Genomic DNA, 20050 nt, shown 5'->3' on the forward strand with positions numbered 1-20050 from the left:
CAACCTTTCTTAGGTCATAGGGTATCTTGAAACAGAATTAAATTTTTTTTTTTTTTTGCACCCATGTGTCAAATGGAATCTTAGTTCCCTGAGTAGAGATCGAACCAACACTCCCTGCATTGGAGATTCTTAACCGCACAGAGTCCTAACCACTGGACTGCCAAGGAAGTCCAGGAGCTAAATAATTTAGTTCCTGAAACTGGATTCTCAATTTAATCTGTGGCTGACATCTGATAAGATACACTATTTCCCTCCTTTTCTTGTCTTTTACCTCACTACACATGACAGGTGATTTTCTTTGCCTATTAGAATATATCAGCATTTCCATTTTAAATCAATATTCTTTCAAATGACGTTTCTATAAAATATAGTTCTTACCTTCTACTTGTCCATTTAACGTATTTTTCCCTCTTTGACCAGCAGCTCCAGATAAAAGATCCACATATTTCCGTGGAAGACTCTCAGAGATACTCTGTTAAAATTAATATTGAGTTGCATGAAGATTTCCTAATTCCTTTTGAAGAAAATATCCTACTTTTAAAAACTGCCTACGTTTAACCCGGTTAAGCCAGGTTTGCCAAGATCTCAAAGCTGCTAGGTGACAGATTCAGGATGCTGACTTCAAACATGGTGCTGTATCATCCACCAGGCAGTGGCTACATCTAGAGATCAGGCCCTTATCTCCTTCCATAGCTGCCACCTTCAAACAGAGCATCGTTACTTTATGTTACTTCAAGTAACTGCCATAAAGGTACTCTGCGTGTGCTACACTATCCAAAATGGTTTGTACTTACTAAAACATCACAAAGCAAAGCTAACTGCTGTTATTATAATACCACATATTTCTTACTATTCCCTATGCTTTTGCTTCTCTTGAAATGTTCCTTGCAGATTAACTTGACAATCCAAATGTAATAATACTTCCAAGTTTCAAGCACTATCTTTTCAATGTTGATGTGGTAAAAAAACCACAATTCAGCCCGTTTCTCTCTGGCCCTCTCTAGCAGCTTTACACATGGACAAGTACCAAAGAAACATACATTTGCCTGGGAGATTGGGGATGATACAAACACCCTACACTTACAGTGCATAAAACAGATAACTAATAAGGACCTACTGTATAGTACAGGGAACTCTACTCAATATTCTGTAATGGCCCATATAGGAAAAGAATCTAAAACAGAGGTTTTATATATATATATATATAACTGATTCATTTTGCTGCACACCTGAACCTAACACAGTATTGTAAATCAACTGTACTCCAATAAAAATTGAAGGAAGAGAGGAAGAAAGAAAGAAAGAAAGGGACATTTGATCCTAGACTCACCTGGAACAATGCTTTGGTTTTCAGATAAATGTAACTTCAGAACACAAACAGATTCCTTATGACTTCTCAGCCTTGATTTCCATACTACACTGATTTCAAGGTAAACCTTGAAAATTAGCTAAAGTGTATTATGTGGTAGTATTTAGCACAGAATTATTTTATTGATTAAAAATCAATAATTAAAAATAAAGATTAAAATCAGATTAAAAATGTTGATGGGCAAATGCAAAGGTGAGAAGGTCACAGCATTTCCCACTTTTACATTTTACATCACTCTGTGCTTACATTTCAAAACAATAACAGAAGACAGTACCTCAGAATCCCAAGGTGATTCTATATCTTCCTCTTCTCCCAATCCTAAGGCTGACATCATATCTATAAAATGAAGTCACAGATACATTAATGAGAACATTTACTACTATGAATTTTAATACATATATAAGTCTATCTCTATCCACAAATAGTTCAATAAAAACTAGTGGAAAAGAATTTCAGAGGGTTGAAGCATTTTCAGGAAGAAAAAGTTGGTAGTACTTGGGACACTTCTGAAGAGAGAGAGCAAAAGAAACACACTTAAAAAAAAATGGATGCCATATTTGCATCTATACACCTCAAACGTTTCTATCTGAGCTTTTAAGCATAGAAAAAAAAATTCACAGACACTCACTAACTTACCACTTCTATTATTTTTGTGTGTTCCATCAACAGAACTCAAATGGTCAAGATTTATTTGCTCTTGTGGAGCCCTTTCAATAATATCTGTATCACTTTCTTTTTCTACATTCTCTGGCTTTGTGGCTCCTTCCTATAAAAACAAGACAAAATAAAACAAAAACCCAACTTCAGAAAACATATTCATTTATTTGGTCATTCAGTCAATCAGTAAGATGACAAACATTCACTGTTGTCTAAGAAATCATAGACACTGTCCTCGGAGAAGTTACAGATGTAAAGAAAAGAGCAATTCTGTTCTGTGTTCTAGGCAAGGCAGAGACACATGAAAACAAAGAAGAGGGCAGAGAAGTATCCTTCAACAGCCCTGCAACTGAGGTGGACAGAGAACAGGATGGGCACAAAGGAGAGAGGAGGCAGGGGAACCTGTGAAGCCCAAGGGACGGTGTGACAAAGGGCTGTGTCTCAGAAGACAGAGTACAGAGCCGGGATGTGAGGGGGGTTCTGGGAAGGGCAGCCCAAGCAAAGGATGAGCTGTGAAACAGTGTTAATAAGTCATGTGCAAAATCAGAGCATAGTCACTGGGAACCCTACGGAGAGACAAAACTGAAGGACCAGGATCAAACGGCAAAAAGCAAGTGTCATCTTTCTTCTTCACGTGATGGGAATCCACTACACAAGTAAAGGGTTCAGTTCAGTTCAGTTCAGTCACTCAGTTGTGTCCGACTCGTTGTGACCCCAAGAATTCACAAGGTTTTCTTCTTATTTCCCTGTAAACAGCACACTAACAACTCTAATTTCCTATCTATGCCTTCTGGAATAGCAGGTAAAGATTGAAGGAGTGATCTAGATATAAAAAAAGTAGTAAAATTATGATTATCCAAGCTGGAGATATAAAGGTTTTCAAATACATCTATGATTATCAAGCAGGGCTCAAATTTCACATCAGGAAAGAACAAACAAACTAAAAAATCAAGTAACAACAATTTCTGAGTTTTGGATACGAAAGAATTTATAGGTTAATTTCAACTGGGCTTCCCAGTTGGCTCAGCAGTAAAGAATCTGCCTGCCAAAGCAGGAGATGCAGGAGACATGAGTTCAATCTCTGGGTCGGGAAGATCCCCTGCAGGAGGAAATGGCAACCCACTCCAGTACTCTTACCTGGAAAATCCTATGGAGAGAGGAGCCTGGTTGGCTACCGTCCATGGGGTCGCAAAGAGTTGGACACGACTGAGTGACTTTACTGACTTACTTTCATATGTATAACAAAGAATTGACAGGCTAGCTTACACCTATAAATACTGAAGTTAATATAAAGTTTCTTAAGAATAACATGGAGTATCCATATGGCTAGAGATATTTTTAAAAGTAAAAAATTATCTTCCAGAGATAATTTTTAAACTCTGTTGGCAATTTTTCTTTCCTTATGATTTTATAATAACAAGTAGTCTATATAGGAAAAAAAATCATAAATTGTGATTTCATTTATTTACTGTGTGTAAGTGCCATTATGTATAGATATTAGGAAAAGACAAATCAGAATCTCTTCAGCTCTACATTTTTTCTTTAAGACTGTTGCAGCTGAAAATTTTCTCATTTAATGAAGAGAGTAAGAATCTCATTTATAGAATTATAAATTATAACTTTAGTAAAAAGACTAGATAAAATGCTTATTTCTTCTTTATTTTCAAAAAGATCTAAAACACCCACCAAGATTATACCAAACAGTAAGATAAATTAGTTAAGTACATTAAATATTTATCAAACAGTAAGTTAGAAACCACAAGAAATAGAACGGCCAAAAATTCTTAAATCATAATAAATCTGCTAAGGCCTAAAACAGAACTCATCTTGAATTGTCTATGAGCTAAAGTTTTGCTATATTAAATAGAAGACATCGTTTCATTACTTTCAAAGTGAGAATTTTTTTAAAAAGAGAAATCACTTCAAATTGAAATGAACTTCCAGAGGGAACTATATTCAATATAGATATATACATATATGTGTGTGTGTTAGTCACTCAGCTGTGTCCAACTCTTTGTGACCCCATGGACTATAGCTCACCAGGCTCCTCTGTCCATGGAATTCTGCAGGCAAGAATACTGGAGTGGGTTGCCATTTCCTTCTCCAGGGGATCTTCCCAACCCAGGGATTGAACCCAGGTCTCCCGCATTGCAGGCAGACTCTTTACCAACTGAGCCACCAGGGAAGACATATATACATATATAAGTATAACCAGGTCACTTCACTGTACACCTGAAACTAACACAATATTGTAAACTGATTATACTGCAATTAAAAAAAAAAAAAAAAGAACAACCACCAACCTCGAAAACAACCACCAAAAAAGGTAAGGAACAAACTTTCTTTCAGTTCTTCATAAAAATCAGCTATATGTCATTCAAAAGAGTATGAGCATTGTTTTTTCACGACTTCACTGTCTCCTCTTAAGTTGAATTTGAAATAATTCTTCTCATATTTATAATATAGAGTTCCTCATCTGACATACCCCCACTATTTCTGTTGTGTTGGTGTAATAATCTGTCTCATCCTGACCCTCATTCCATTGCATATTCATCTTGTCCTTAAATGAATTCTTCCGCTTCATCCCTCTCCCCATCTTCATATTCATCGAGCTGTTCTTCCTAATTGCTTTGTAATTTTTTTCTTTCATAATGGCATACTTAGTATGCAAACATTTATAAATCTGAATCATGCCCATATATTGCTCTTATTATCACACCATTTTTTTGTATCGTGACTTTGAAGGCTTCCATTTCTGTGGTAGTATCCTTTTTGTCATCATAAGGGGACATAACATGTGAATGGCATGTGGAAAAGTACAGGGAAAAAAGAGTTACAAACAAAACAACTTACCTTTGTAAGACCAAGGCCTGCTAGAGACTTGACAGGCTGTGCAAGAGGCTCAGGCGATGGGAAGGCAGGATGAGGGAAGCCCTGGACTCCAGGCGATGGTTCGGGAATGGTTTCAAGCACACCTTCAATTTCACTATCAGAATTACTGTCCTCAGAGGAGGTGGCACTCTCCGGTCTCACAGTGCCACATTTTGCTTCTGCGACTGTGAAAACAAGGGAGAGTACATGAGAACATCTGTAATTTCAAATCAGTGAATAAAACCAGGAGGACAGTCTTAGATAACTTACTGTTTCTCTTGGATTGCTGAGAAGCATTCATTAGCTTTGTTAAGTTTGGTTTCAAGACATTCTGGAGAAGAAAATAAGAACTTTAAGAATAACGAGAATCAAATTTAATAAAATAATTATAACATCCTCCATTACTCTATGATCTAACACAAAGAGCACAGGCTCTGGAGTCATTCAGATGTGGATTCAAATCCCAGTTCTGCCACTGACTAACCTTCTCATGGGGTAAGGATTATGATAGATGGCATCGGAAGCCCCAGATGTTCCTCTCCTTACCCCTAGTAGACTGCTATACAAATACTATGACACCCACTAGATTATTTTCTCTATCAAAATGTTCTAGAATAAAAATTTATCCCCAATACTTTAGAGTACTATGTCTGAAAAACTAAGCCATTTAAATTAGTTGCTATATTTTGAAATTTGCTTGCATGATTTCTATATACATAAATTATCACTTGGGAAGGGAAATATGAAACTTTGGTTTTTAGCAGAACCTTATTTAGATGGGTTAGAACTGCAAACAGGAAAAGTTATTTCTATTCTGTTTGTCAAAGAGCTAAAGACAAATGATTTTTTAAATTCAGCTCATTCTAAGAAAGAGGGAAAAAAATAAGAGTAAACCTATAGGGCAATGATCATGAATGAAAGCCAGAAACACTCTATAGAGTGTTTATAAAGTGTTTATAAAGTTTATAAAGTGTTTATAAAAACACACTTTATAGAGTGTTTATAAACAGAAAGCCATAAGCAAACATGTTCACAACAGAGGCAGAGAGAGATGAACTGAAAGAACAGACACTGAAGAAATTGATTCTGCAAGGAAAAATTAGGTTAACAGTAAATATTAAAAATGACAAAAGGTAGGGGAAGAAAAAGAAAGGAAAAAGTGAGATATGCCTTGTGAAGTACAAACTTAATGAAAAAAAAAAAGAAAAACATAAGTATAATGAGGTATGTGGAAAAACATATATTTAGCATTTATATATAATAAATCAGTAATATATCAATATTGTTAAGGATATACTATGAACAAAGCTTTGCTTAATGTTTTTATTAATACATAAATTATATATCTATGCTGTTCAAGTTTTATGAAAATATCAACATAAATTGTATATAAAACATATATTTAAAACAGAGGCTTTTGTTCATTGTATATCCCTAATAATAGCGATTTATATTACTTAAAACTGTTTATAAATAATGCTGTAATAAAGAGTTTAATTTTGCCACTATAAAAAAAAGTCATTCAATTAGCCACACATGGTCATCTATCACTCCCTGAATGTTGTCAAGTATTACTTGAGAGAGAGAAGAATTGATAAAGAAATATTCCTAACACATCACTGGGAACAAGGACTGGTAGTCAGAATTCTAAGGAGAATATACTGTTTGAAAAAAAAATTGAATGGAATACAAGATGGAGCTAAAAAGAAGGTCAAGAAATATTAATCTAAAATTCTCAGCGGACAACACTGAAAAATATACGGTAACATTTTTATCACGTATTTCTTATTTATTTCCTTGTAGTGCAGGACCTCCTTCCTCAATAGAACTCAACTGAACTTCTAAGTCCTAAATATTAAAAAGAGAATCTAAATTTAAGTCATATTTTTAGAATTCAAACAGATTTAACTGCTATATTATGTATATTATATTAGCTGTAACATTATATAGGATTCCATTTGTCTCTTCATTTATTCACATTCAAAAACGATTAAAATGGTTCTTACATTTGAGACATATGTTACTTGCTCCAGGAGATGCACAATTGTTTCCTGAACTCCACTAGTTTATACTGATACAGGGGCTATAAGACGAATATTTAAATAACAATAATACAAAATGTCTGAAATCTGAAATTTTAGAAAATGATACAAGGACTTTCATTAGACTTTTTTTTTACTACAATACAAAAAAAATCTGAAGCTGTAAGTTTTGTCTTACAGTTATTAAAAGCCTGTGCTTCTACAGCTGGCTATTACTTTAGGCAAAACATGTGTTCTTCAGTGAGATGAAGAGTTGGGCACATCTTCTTAATGGAATGCTTTAGAAAACACAGTGGAATTCCTTTAAAATATGGAGTTTGAGAAACAGAGTTTTAATTTCTAAATTTCCATAATTACAAATTACTTTAGTTTTAATGCAGAGCCTAAGAAAGAAAAAGAGAACAAAAGGAAAAAAAAAAAAAGCACCCTCCTAGCACTTCTAAAAAACCAAAATAGTGTCTAAGGGTAGAAAAAAACTAGATGATATACACTATATAGTTTGGGAACTGAAAGGCTCCAGGAAGATTCTATGATTATGACAGTAAGTAACTGTATCCACTAAAGATTTCATTATGAGTATTATAAAAGTCAACTCAGTATGGTTTAAAATTCATAGTAAGACTCTTTATCCTTGACCACATTTTGTATTTCCTCCATTGTGAGAAAGCTTTTCCCAATACGATTTTCCTGTCACTATGTATTTTCCAACCCATTTTTTTTTCTTCTCTCCACCTTCAGTATTTGAGACTTCCCCGGTGGCTCAGACGGTAAAGCATCTGCCTACACTGCGGGAGACCCGGGATCAATCCCTGGGTTGGGAAGATCTCCTGGAGAAGGAAATGGCAACCCACTCTAATATTCTTGCCTGGAAAATCACACAGACAGAGGAGCCTGGTAGGCTACAGTCCAGGGGGTCACAAAGAGTCAGACATGACTGAGCAACTTCACTTTCACTTTTCAGTATTTACTAAAATAAAAAGAAAAAAAAATCAACTAGTCATGTTTTTATAAAATGGTTTGCTCTCACCAACTTTCCATTACAAACATAAAACAGTGAGAGGGACACCACTGCTGAATATTAAGAGTAAATGCTATATGAAACTAAATTCTGAGCATAAAAACTAATTATAGAAGAGAGTATTTTACCTTGGTTTCCAAATCTAAGTCTTCATCATCTGATGTAGGCCATGAATCAACACCAGGTTTGTTGGAAAATCTTTAGAGCAAAAACATATACAACTAAAATTAGTGAGTTCATTTCTTTAAACAGAAAAAAAACAAGTGAAAGTTTGGCTATCTGTGTATTAAATGAAGCTTCTTGACATAATTAAAACTTGGTCTCTGTTTTTAAACAGCGTTTTTTTTTTTTAAAAAAAAGATTTTTTGATGTGGACCACTTTTAAAGCCTTTATTGAATTTGTTCCAGTGTTGCTTCTATTTTATGTTTTGGCTTTATAACCCTGAGGCATCTGGGATCTTAGCTTCCCGAACGTGGATTGAACCCACACTGCCTACGTTGGAAGGAGAAGTCTTATTAACCATCTTAACCACTGCACTCCCAGGGAAGTCTCTAAAAGGTTTTTAGTTACCTACTTCTGCTTCCAACTCTCCCAACTATTGAAATATTTAGTTAAGATTCATTCTTAGTTTCCATGACAAACAGTGACAGCTAATATACTTGGCAGAGTCTGAAAATAATTTGTTTTCATCAAAAGTCCTAATAACTGAACTGAAAATCAAATTGGTAGACTGACAATGTTTGCCCAAACTGGAATAAACCTGATGACTTAAAACAAAGCAGAAGGATAGGCCATTCCTTCTCCATTCTCTGTTCCTGGTTCAGAGACTAAATGGTATCCATCAAAAATGGCAGTCTTGGTCCTTCAGCAGTGAAACCACTTACTGAGATGGCCCCACTCCTCCCCTTTACTCTAGAACATTACAGGAGTTCTTCGCAATGTCTGAAACTTAAAATGTACAAAGTCAAAGAACTAATTTATATGTTTAGCTTATATGCTACGAAGTACTTCTCAGTCTCTGATCAGGGACACGAGAGTGGATGTGGGAGCCAAGCAGGCCAACGGTCAAATCAAAGGTCAACTGATTTTAACCATGGAATCACGGGTTAATTCATCAAACTCCCCGAACCACAGTTGCCTAATTAAGTAAAATTAGGACACAGCTACTCTACAAAGCTGCTGTGATGACTCTATGAGGTCACAAATGTTAAGGACACAATGCAGTATCTAACCCAGAGTGGAACGCTCAACAAATATTAGTTTCTCTTCTCCGTGTTCCCTTACTTAAACACACAATTTTTAAAAACCCACCAAAATCCTACCTGCTTAAAGATTCTTCTTCAGAACTCTCATCCTCTATTAAAGAAAAAAGTAAGACACATTTTAAATCAACAAAAGAAAAATAGAGAATATTAAAACCTCAAGACTGATGCTCTGTTTACAAGTATTCCTTTTGAACCACACCTGGAGACCACACTGGAGGGAACAGTGATTATACTATACTCTCAGGCCATTAATGCCTAAAAACCACCCCTCTCCTTTATAGTCATCAAATGCAAAAAAAAAAAAAAGAAGAAGAAAGAACTGCTGTTTACAATGATCATAATCCTAACCAAACTCTAGAACACTGACAGAAAGTGATATTATACCATTATTAGAATCAGTACTATAAACTGCCCATAGCCCACTTAAACAGCACAGTATCTCTGGACGTCCACGCCTGGAGCAGTGAACAGAGAACACAGGCGTCTCGCTGGGACATGACACAACGTCCCTGGCTCCTCAGTTCAGGATGAAAATGCCCTGTCACAGGGAAGCTTGGTCTACAGGCACTGAACTTCAGAGCGTGGTAAAACATAGGAAACAAAGTCTTCCTGGCCCGATTTCCAAATGCAAGAGAAGTATGAAAGATGTAGTGAGCTAGGTTTAGAAAGAATAATCTCTTGAAAGGGAGGTGGAGGAGGGCAAATAGGTAAAGAGGGGTCAACTGGGTGGTGAGGATGGGGACTAGACTTGTAGTGGTGAGCATGCAGTACGGTACACATAAGTTGAACTTTTTTTAAAAGTTTTAAATATATATATATATACAATATATTTTAAAAGTATAAACTCTTGAGACTGTGTCCTTCCATTGTTCAAGAGTATCTGGACCACAAAGAGCAGGATGATCCCAACAGTTCTGGGTACTAGTGAGGGACATCATTATATCGATACTCCCCATTATAAGGCAAATGTTGACAGAAATCATGCTTTTTCAGGTTGGAAGGCATACATCATCAGATCCGAAGCTGATGAACAAGGGGAGGGAGGGAAGGAGGGAGGGGGTGATGGACTCTGGTCTGTTGGACAACATGTCACATGTGTCGTCATGATCTGATGCTGGAGGGATGACTCACATGCAGTGACTCCACGGGGAGAGGAGTCCTGCAAAGCTCGCGCCTGGAGGGCAGGGGCAGTGATTTTTAAGTGTTCGCACTCTGTGACATCAGAACAATGCTTCGTACATAAAAGACACTTGACAGTTATCTGTTTCATGAACAAATGAACAAATAAATAAGCATGTTTTCTTTGAAAATTTTGTTTAGAAAAATACAGAAAGTAACCAGGGACAACTCTATTCTATTCTAAGCATATTGAAGACCAAGACCCTATGTCATCTCTGTGTCTCCTGCTGCTGCTGCTAAGTCGTGTCAGTTGTGTCCGACTCTGTGAGACCCCATAGATGGCAGCCCAACAGGCTCCTCTGTCCCTGGGATTCTCCAGGCAAGAATACTGGAGTGGGTTGCCATTTCCTTCTCCATAGCATGAAAATAAAAAGTGAAAGTGAAGTCGCTCAGTCGTGTCCGACTCTTAGCGACCCCATGGACTGTAGCCTACCAGGCTCTTCCATCCATGGGATTCTCCAGGCAAGATTGCTGGAGTGGGTTGCCATTGCCTTCTCCGCTCTGTGTCTCCTCTAACATGTAAAACCAACCTACAGAAGTTCTTTGATGGATGTTGTTGTTAAATCACTGAGTCATGTCCAACTCTTTGCGACCCCATGGACCCACAAGGCTGTTCTGTTCATAAAATTTCCCATGCAAGTATACGAGAGTAGGTTGCCATTTCCTTCTCCAGGGGATCTTTCCAACCCAGGGATCAACCCTGCATCTCCAGCATTGGCAGGTGGATTCTTTATTACTGAGACACCTGGGAAGCCCTCTTTGATTAGATAGAGGTCTACTAAGTTAAAGTTGTCCTCAGATAGCTTGTGCAAAGTGCTAGATGCCACATCGAGAGACCATGGTATTGTTTTTGTTAATGTGATGTGTTTTTGTGCTTTTATGAGAGTCTGCAGTGTCCCAATTTGAGCTATGTGAATATTTTATACAATAATCTTTTAACTAATTGCAAGAAAACATCTTGTTCTAACAAAACTATACTGTCATGACAATTGTCCAACACACAGAAGAAAACATCTGGTTGTAATAAAGTCAATCTATCTCACTCTTCCTGGGTCTGTAAGGAATGAAGTTGGTAATAGAGACCTTGTTGATACAACAATATGCAAAATAACTGGTTCTCAACCAGACATTGCTTTTCTGTCTCCTGTACTACTGGTAGGTACCTTTCAAAAATAATCTCTTCCTGGTATGCTGCACACTGGCTCAGCTTTGCAGTTCTTATTGTTTATCATTTGGTATCATACCAGGAAGGTATTGTTGAGGTTCCCAGTTGGTAACTGTTTTAGTGAGACTGATCAGTCCATAGGAACTACTAACTATTCATTCACTAACTGCAAACCATTTGTAAAAATTAAAGTTCCACTTTTATAACAAGTCTAATATGCTATAATATGATTATACAGAAAATATACATCATATTTAACTTAAAAAGTTTTTTCTATCTACAAGAAGATCTAATACAGGATTTTAGGGGCCATGATTAAATACATGGATTTGTTTTCAGATAATACAGTCTCTGATTTTAAGTTACCCTACAATTAACTGCTTAAACAATTCGGAATACTAGACTATTAAAAAATTAATTTTAAAAATAAAACACACATGCAAATTACATATGTTTTTTCATTGTTCTTTCATCATTAAAAGTTGCTCATTCCTATTTTATCTATGGTAGAATCACCAAGAGTAAATCATTGTCAGATGACGTACCTGGGTTGCTATTTTCGGGAGGAGTTTTAGGTCTCTCTTCTTCATATTCAGAAATCAGTTGGCGAATGCTATGCATTAAAAACGTGATAATATTTTAACACTAATATGAAAAACAACTACCAAAGTCTCAAGACTATTTCAGAAAATATCACAAATAATATCAAAATTTCAGCTGTCCCATTCATTTCAAGTTTCTAAGTTCTACAAACTTTTATTTAGTATGTAATTAAAGGAGAACGAAAAGGAAGATAAAGTACTCAGGAACTAAGGGCAGTATAGATCAGTAAAATAACTAGAGTTAACTTGGCATATGAAAACTCTCTTGAACTCGGAAATCCTAGTTCTGTAACCAACTGCTCTTCATTCTGAAGTTACTTCTCCTCAATTCGAAGTCTTCCTCTACACAACTGGGATCTTACTGCCTTATTTCACAAGGGGATTAAGAGGATTTAATGATATAATATACCTCAAAAATGCTTGGAGAAACAGTCAAAGAAGTAATAATTTGGTCTAGAACTTTATTTCTGGAACTACTTTGGAATTCCAAATAAAATGTGTGTTTTTTCATACCTTTAACATTCAAGTGTTGCAGGAACCTGTTAATTATGGTGATTAGCTGTTCTTTGTGGTTTGTAAATTAGGGAATTTCAGCTATTACATAATCTGAACCTAGATTTACTTATAAAATACGAACTCACCACATTAGATAACATAATTGCCCCCAATTATTGCAACTAATTATAGCAAGAGCAGAAAACTAATCAAAATCAAGACCTGGCCTGGACCACTACTCTTCCTTCTCTACCTACTCAAACTCTGAACCAGCAGATCTTTCTCAGAATGATGCCTAATTTCCACACTCATCTTCGTTTCACCTGGAAGACATAACCCTACTCTTACAATAGATACTGGCAAGTCCTGGACAGGGCTTACCTCACTTAATTCCAACTAACTTACTTGAGACTTAGGGATTTCTGGTGAATGGGTTCCTTATGAGGCAGACTCTGAAAACAAGGGCTTCCCTTGTGGCTCAGCTGGTAAAGAATTCCAATGCAATGCAGGAGACCTGGGTTTGATCCCTGGGTTGGGAAGATCCCCTGGAGAAGGGAAAGGCTGCCCACTCCAGTATTCTGGCCTGGAGAATTCCATGGACTGTATAGTCCACGGCATTGCAAACAGTCGGACATGACTAAGTGACATTCACTTTCACTTCACTGAAAACATTTAAGGTTGAAGCACATACAAATCCTCTGGGAGATTTTCAGTATTACTGGAAACAGATCTCATGAGGGGCCAATCGTCATTATGGAATCTCGGGCAAGCTGGCACCCACTACTCTGGGAAGAATGACAGGGAACCAATGACCTAAGAAAATGTGCCCTCCCAGGACAGAAAGTCACCTTGAGGTTCAGGTCTAGAAACAAAGGAGAAAGGGAAGTCTGCTCTATCCCTGCAGGAGCACTTGAACCTCTCTGACAGCTTAAAATGGTCCGCACTGATATCTGCTGGCAGAAAAGATAAATAACAGCCTCAATGGCCGCCTCATTGTGATGCTCAAGGTTTAGGTCTAGGCTCACACGTGGCTCCACATGAGGCTTCTGAGTGAGGGGGGAGCTGGGAGGCCCAGCTGCCAGAGCTGGTGCTGGGGCTCTGCAGCAGTGGCTGCGCTACAGCATTCATATGGGAACTAAGAAGTTGTCACTAATAACACCAGCATCCTTCTAAGAAAGTAATTTAAAGCAAAGAGTCATCCAAAAGACAAAATCAAGTCTTTTATGTTCAGTATGCAATTTTAAGGAAAAATATATACAAAGTAGAGATTAAAGAATTATTTTAAAAAATTAAGAAATTCAATATTATGTCATAAGATAAACTAAAAAAGCAGAATCCATATTTTATAAAGCTAATAAAACTAATATGAAATCCCTCAGTGACTACAAGATCAATGAAAAAAAAAAAAAAGGAACCAGATGCATATGACATCAGTCAATATTCTAAAGGAATATCAATCCTTCAGTAGATTTTATATATATATATATATATCTCCTTGAGTAGATATATATTGTTGTTCATGATTCCCAGTCAGAATAATTGACTTTCTACCTGCCTGAGATGTGTTGATTACAAATTAATCCTTTTATTAATTTAATCTTGATGCTACCACCTTAGAACAGCACAAAGGTTTTTAAAAAGAAAAACAACTGTACCTTTTCATCTTATCACCTGCATGTATATTTGCTTCTTTCTTTGCTAAAAACTCCACCATTTGCTGTTTCCTTTCACTTATAGCAAGTGACAATGGTGTGAGGTCATCCTGTAAAACAGGGAAAACAATTTCTAATGTACACAGTTAACCTATTTCAAAGCTGAACTTAAAATCAAGCAATAGATTCTCTGAACTTAAACATATAATTCAGAAAGCAAATAAAAGGGAGCCCCCTCCTCCTTATCCCCCTGTGCGCCTTCTTTCTCTTGAAGATGGTCCTCCTCTGGGCCTTCCCTGGTGGTTCAGTAGCTAAGACTCCAGCTCCCAATGCAGAGTGTCCAGGTTCCATCCCTGGTCAGGGGACTAGACCCCACATGCCGCAACTAAAGATTCCATGTGCCACAATTAAAACCCGGTGTAGTCAAATATGTCTTTTTAAAAAATGAAAAATAAAATGCTCCTCCTCTACCTCTTCAAAAGACGAACCACAGAGTCATTCTCTAAAACTCACTTCCAACATTTACTGGTTCCAAGGATCTTTGCTCCTATCATAATATTTATCAGGGATATTGTAGTATTCACTTGCTCTATTACTACTCTGAACAGTCCTCCAGAGAGAATCAATTAGCTACTAAATCAACTGCATATTTTAGGAACAATGCTGAGGCAGAAATACATATTATTTATTATTATCTGTAGCATGCGTAACCGATCCAAGGATGATGATGAGTAACCTCACAAGGTTTACAGACATTCCAATGGGAATATTACTCTCTATATGAACATGCAAAGAAAAAGTTGTTTTTTGTTTTTTTTTTTTTTTGAAAAGACCAACTAATAATTTCTACTTTGAAAAATTCAATCTCATTCTTAAGAAATTCTTTTAAACTATGAAATCAATTACAGGCGAACTAGAGTGTCTCTAAAATCTTGAAATAATTATCAAAATAAACTATAAAACAAGAATTGGAAATTCAAATGCTTATGGAGGGAAAGTTGGTGACCTGAGTAAGTGAAAAAACCAGGTAAGGCCAGCAAACCAGAGAACACATGCTCCATACAGAAGGGGGGGCCTCTGCATGCTGACCAAACAGTATAATGGGATCAAAGGGGACCAGATTTCATTCTTTGAGAAGCCTGAAATGCAGACTCTGCATGAGTCTCCTAAATTTTAAATGTTGACTCAATTTGCAGAGGTAAACTAAACATATCCAAGAGCCTTGCCTGGTCAATGGCCCACTTGTGGTTTGACGTCTGCTGTTCCCAAACAGGTGGGAATAAAGCAAGTATTTTTATGTGAAACCGTCCCTTCTTCATATCATGTGTTTCACAAAAAGTGGGCCCAACATGTAATAAAAATTGCTATTAAGGTTAATAATTCAATTAAACATAATTTTTAAAAAAATCATAATTCCACTTCAAGAATGTTTCCACTGCCTGTTGAAACTACAATCTATCTCTAGAATTCCTCCAGATTGTTAATCAAATGGATAATGAGTTCCTAAGACTGCTAAAACAAAATCATCAAAACAATTCCCATCTATACTGTTACTGACTTCATGGGTTTTGATGTTTAAAGCTCTTACCTAGCTTATGCCAGGGCTCAGTGACTCTAACACACACACTGCAAGAGTCTGTCCTGCAGCTGACACCAAAAGAAGGCTCATGACTTAACTATTACTGCAGTCAGGAAAACCCTGTTGCTAACAAACATCTGTTGACCTAATGACCTGGATGAAAACAGAAGGTGCAAAATCCTGACAGGGTCAGACTCTACAGATGGAGTGACTTCACCATGAGCAAATCTCTGAAGACTGAGTGCGACTGAATAACTAGTGGGTGGAAGGAAAAGGAGTTAACGTTCAAGCCAATAGATATTGCCAATAATATTCCTTTTAACTTCTTAATCACACAGGCAGAGAAAAAATCAGGTTAATACTGTTGCAAAGGAGGGAGCTGATGGAAGTAGCTAGCACTGATCAAACTCCAACTCTTCTAGAGATTACTTATTTTTGAGATAGGTGTATTTAGAAATTACACTTATTCAGTCCATTGTTCTTCACCACAGATTGTATGAGAATCTCAGGGAAACAGTTCTAAATACACACAGCCAGGCCTTCCTCAATTTATTCCATCAAAATCTTCAGGGAACAGCCTAGGCTTGTAAATTTTTTATAAGTTTTCCCAAGTGATTGTAGTTTTCACCAGCACAATCTAGCCAAGAATAAGCGCAGCATCCACTCCAGTCTCATCTCTTACCCACATGGCCAGTTCCTTCCCTTACTTGAGGATTTGAATAAAAAAGAAAAGTGTAAGAGGTAGAAGTCATCAAAACAGTATGAAATTTTCCTGGGTGAACAGTGGTAGAACAGGGACTAGTAAACTCAAAAGGCAACCTTATCTCATTATTTATAAACCACTTACTTTCCATCAAGACATTCTAGACTGGAGAGCAGAGTCTAGACTCATCTAAGGGGCTGTTTCTGCCAGAATAGATAAGATATCAGTTAATTATTTGCTCTTCTCTCTTATTTCCCACTTAATCACCACCTGTTCACTGCCAGTCTGATTTCCTCAGAGTCTTCCTAAAATCGATATATAGGCTACTATACCATCCACTCACTCACTTTCTCAAAATAACAACTATTATCCCTGAAAACTGAAAAGCACCTTAACCAAAATATATAAACTGAAGGAAAAAAAAGACAAAAGCAAAATTCTCGGGACTTCTGTGCTGGTCCAGTGGCTGGGTCTCCAGGCTGCCAGTGTAGGGGCCTGGTTTAATCCCGATCAGGAAACCAGATCCTGCATGGAGAAACTAACACCCAGCACAGCCAAATAAATAAACATTATAAAAAGAAAAAATGAAAAAAAAAACCCTCTTTTTGGCATTTCCCAACGGCCAAAATTCCAACCTGACCTACATTTTTCACCTGCTCTCTCCTTTCTCCTTCTTCTTTACTCTCTTAAGGCTTGGGCAACAAGAGAGAAATCATTTTTATATAAATCATTTTTTTTTATAAAATAGGAATTTGTTAAGAGCAGTGAGATTTCTATTATGTTGTAAAATGTTTATGTTATGTTTGAGTTTTAAGACAAAGTCTATTTCTAAGGAAAATTTTGCTTTACTGTGCTATTTTATGCCAATCAAAAAAAATTTCAGTGGGGGGCAAAGTATTTGGAGAGTTTTACCTTTAACCAGTGCAGTGTTACCACAAATATCTGCCATAAACACATGAATGAATGCTTTACTCTCTAATGCTTCTTTAGAAACATCACAATTTAAAGTGCAATCTTAGACAATTTGGTTCTTTCAAAATACTTTCACTCGGGGAAGGCTGCAGCTTCCAAACACAGAAAACGGAGCCCTCCTGTGAGAGCGGAGGGAGCTCCTGGGGGGCTGCAGCAGCGGGACGTCACCTGCTTCCTGGAGAAAGAGCAGGAGGGGCAGCTTCGCCATCACCAGCTCCGCACGCTCAGCAGCAACCCCGCGAGCAGCTCCCCGGGACTGAGCGCGGGAGACCCCGAGCTGTACATGGCGAACCAAGTGGTCACCAGCGCAAGGGAACGCCCTTGCTGGGAGTCAAACATCACCTGACCCTCTTGGCCAGACCTCAGAACCCGGGGTCCTGGAGGGCTCAGGGTCCCTGGCCTGCTGCCTCCCAGGCCCACGTGCACTCACCCGGCTCCCCCTCATGGGCACTGGGTCTCCTTCCTCCTCCCGCCCACCCCCAGGGGCACCCACTCCCTGAGCCCCTGGAAGCAGCCACTCCTCACATCACTTCACTCCCCCCAGGCCTTCATCATTTGTGCGCCCTGAGCCTACCACCCACTCCCAGGCACGTTCTGATGGGAAATCTTCCTTCTGGGGTAGACGGGTGGCTGGGAGACAGAGCTTTGCCCTCTCTGTGGGCTCCGACATTTTTCCCCACCCCCTGCATTGGCTTTGGAGTTGTTTCCATGGTAACAGGTCCTGATGGACACTATTCAGTTTACCTATTTACATAGTTACAAATAAAACACTTCTAGCTTAAAAAAATGCTTCACAAATATTTTGTAAATAAAGTTAGTTGAGTTATACCTTGTTCCTGGCTTCTATATCGGCGTCGTAGGAAAGCAGCTTTGCTGCGAGTGATATATTCTGGCAAAAGACGGCACAGTGGAGCGCGGTGTTCCCGCGGACATCCCTGATGTTCGGGTCCGCACCGTGCGCCAGCAGGAGAGTCGCGCACTCCTCCTCTTGGCATTCCACGGCCTGTCAGTGTGTGCCAAGAAACACAGTGTCAATTCTAGGAATTCAAAGTACACAGTCCACAAGCTTCACCAGTTTGCTCTATCTAAACGAGATAAATTCACTTTTAGCCTCAGTAATTAAATCCATCCATCTCATGTGGACATGGTTCGCGGCCCCATACCTTCATCAGCGCGGTCCGGTGTTCATTGTCACAGAGGTTAAGCAGGCATTTTCTCTCCAGGAGGAGAGTTACCACCGCTGGATGGCCATTGGCACAGGCCAAGTGAAGGGCAGTCCTACAAAACCAAGAGGAGTGTTCAGGAAACTGTAGTGTTACTGTTTCAAAATACACAATTGTTCCTGTGATTGAAAACAGTCAATAGCATGCTATTCCTATCCCTCTGAAACAAATATTTCATTTCCTTCTGGAGAAAAACATTATATATTAGCATTAGCTCTTCTTAACACAGTAATGAAAGAACAATCTACTTGAATAGAATGACCTTGACCTTGAGATTCAGCTCAACATGGGTTTGAATTTGACTTTTACTCTGTCACTTATTAGCTGTTGCTCAGCCTCTCTGTGCCTCAATTTCCTCATCAACAGAATGGAGAGAGAGAAGTAGTTCTGTCACAGGACACCACTGCGATGCTTAAATGAGATCCATGCAAAGAGTTTAGAATCGTTCCTGGCACAGGGAACAGCTCAATAATTGTTAGGTAATAACAACTGATTTATGATGTTGTTTAGCAGAAAGCAACACAACATTGTAAAGCAATTATTCTCAAATTAAAAAAAAAATTAAGGTTAAGAACCAGTAGTAATAGAAAGAAAAAGAAGGTCTCTGTCAGCACACACACAAAAAATGTATAAACAGGAATTTGTGTTTTCTTCTGGTATTTTTCTCGTTGTGCGTATTTAAAATTTTTGATCCATACTCCATCTGAAGCTTTTTTTGTGAGATAAAAATCTAGCTACTTTTCTCTAAATAGTTACCAGGTTATTTCTCCACCATCTACACATAATTTATCTTTTCTAATAGAAAATGTCATCAGCATCAAATTCTAAATTCTTACATATATTTGGGTGTTTGGGCATTCTGTTCCATTCATTTCTCTCTCTTTTCACTTGTTAGTAAATGAACACTTTGTGGACACTTACAGCCCATTTTGATATCTAGAAGGGCAAATCTTCCTCTACTATACAAAACTTTTAATTTCATCACAACAATTAAAGATAGCATATGTAACCCGAAATCTTTAAAGCCACAATATGTTGATTTGGTTTAAATATTGAAAGACCATACACCCTAATAAAATGTCTTCCTATTCAGGGACACAGCCAGCTTCCTACTTCAAAGCTTCTAAGGTCCTTCAGCAAAGAAAATATACACTTAGGCATACACTGATATAAAACGGATATTGAATTGTATCTGAAGAATTTTTAATCCAGAAGTTGATCTGGCATGGGAATTATTTTGCTCACTATGCAGTTTTC

At 37.7% G+C, this 20050-nt stretch overlaps 1 protein-coding gene across 8 annotated transcripts in view; it reads right to left on the reverse strand.

The window, feature by feature from the left end:
* The window catches only part of ANKRD26 (ankyrin repeat domain 26), a 76334-nt gene that overhangs the window by 54861 nt on the left and 1423 nt on the right, over nt 1-20050 (reverse strand). For all 8 annotated transcript variants that reach the window (XR_006337057.1, XM_043883916.1, XM_043883918.1 and 5 more), the window contains exons 2-12: nt 18734-18848; nt 18400-18573; nt 14320-14426; nt 12113-12180; nt 9281-9314; nt 8086-8155; nt 5168-5228; nt 4880-5082; nt 2006-2135; nt 1644-1705; nt 379-472 (exon numbers count right to left, since the gene is read on the reverse strand). Coding sequence is in view for 7 of the 8 variants with exons in the window: in XM_043883916.1 (XP_043739851.1) it covers nt 379-472; nt 1644-1705; nt 2006-2135; nt 4880-5082; nt 5168-5228; nt 8086-8155; nt 9281-9314; nt 12113-12180; nt 14320-14426; nt 18400-18573; nt 18734-18848 (1118 nt within the window). In the remaining variant the exon portion in view is untranslated. The remainder of the gene's footprint in view (nt 1-378; nt 473-1643; nt 1706-2005; nt 2136-4879; nt 5083-5167; nt 5229-8085; nt 8156-9280; nt 9315-12112; nt 12181-14319; nt 14427-18399; nt 18574-18733; nt 18849-20050) is intronic.

The sequence above is a fragment of the Cervus elaphus genome, chromosome 23, assembly GCF_910594005.1.
Source record: "Cervus elaphus chromosome 23, mCerEla1.1, whole genome shotgun sequence".
NCBI classification, from domain to species: Eukaryota; Metazoa; Chordata; class Mammalia; order Artiodactyla; family Cervidae; genus Cervus; species Cervus elaphus.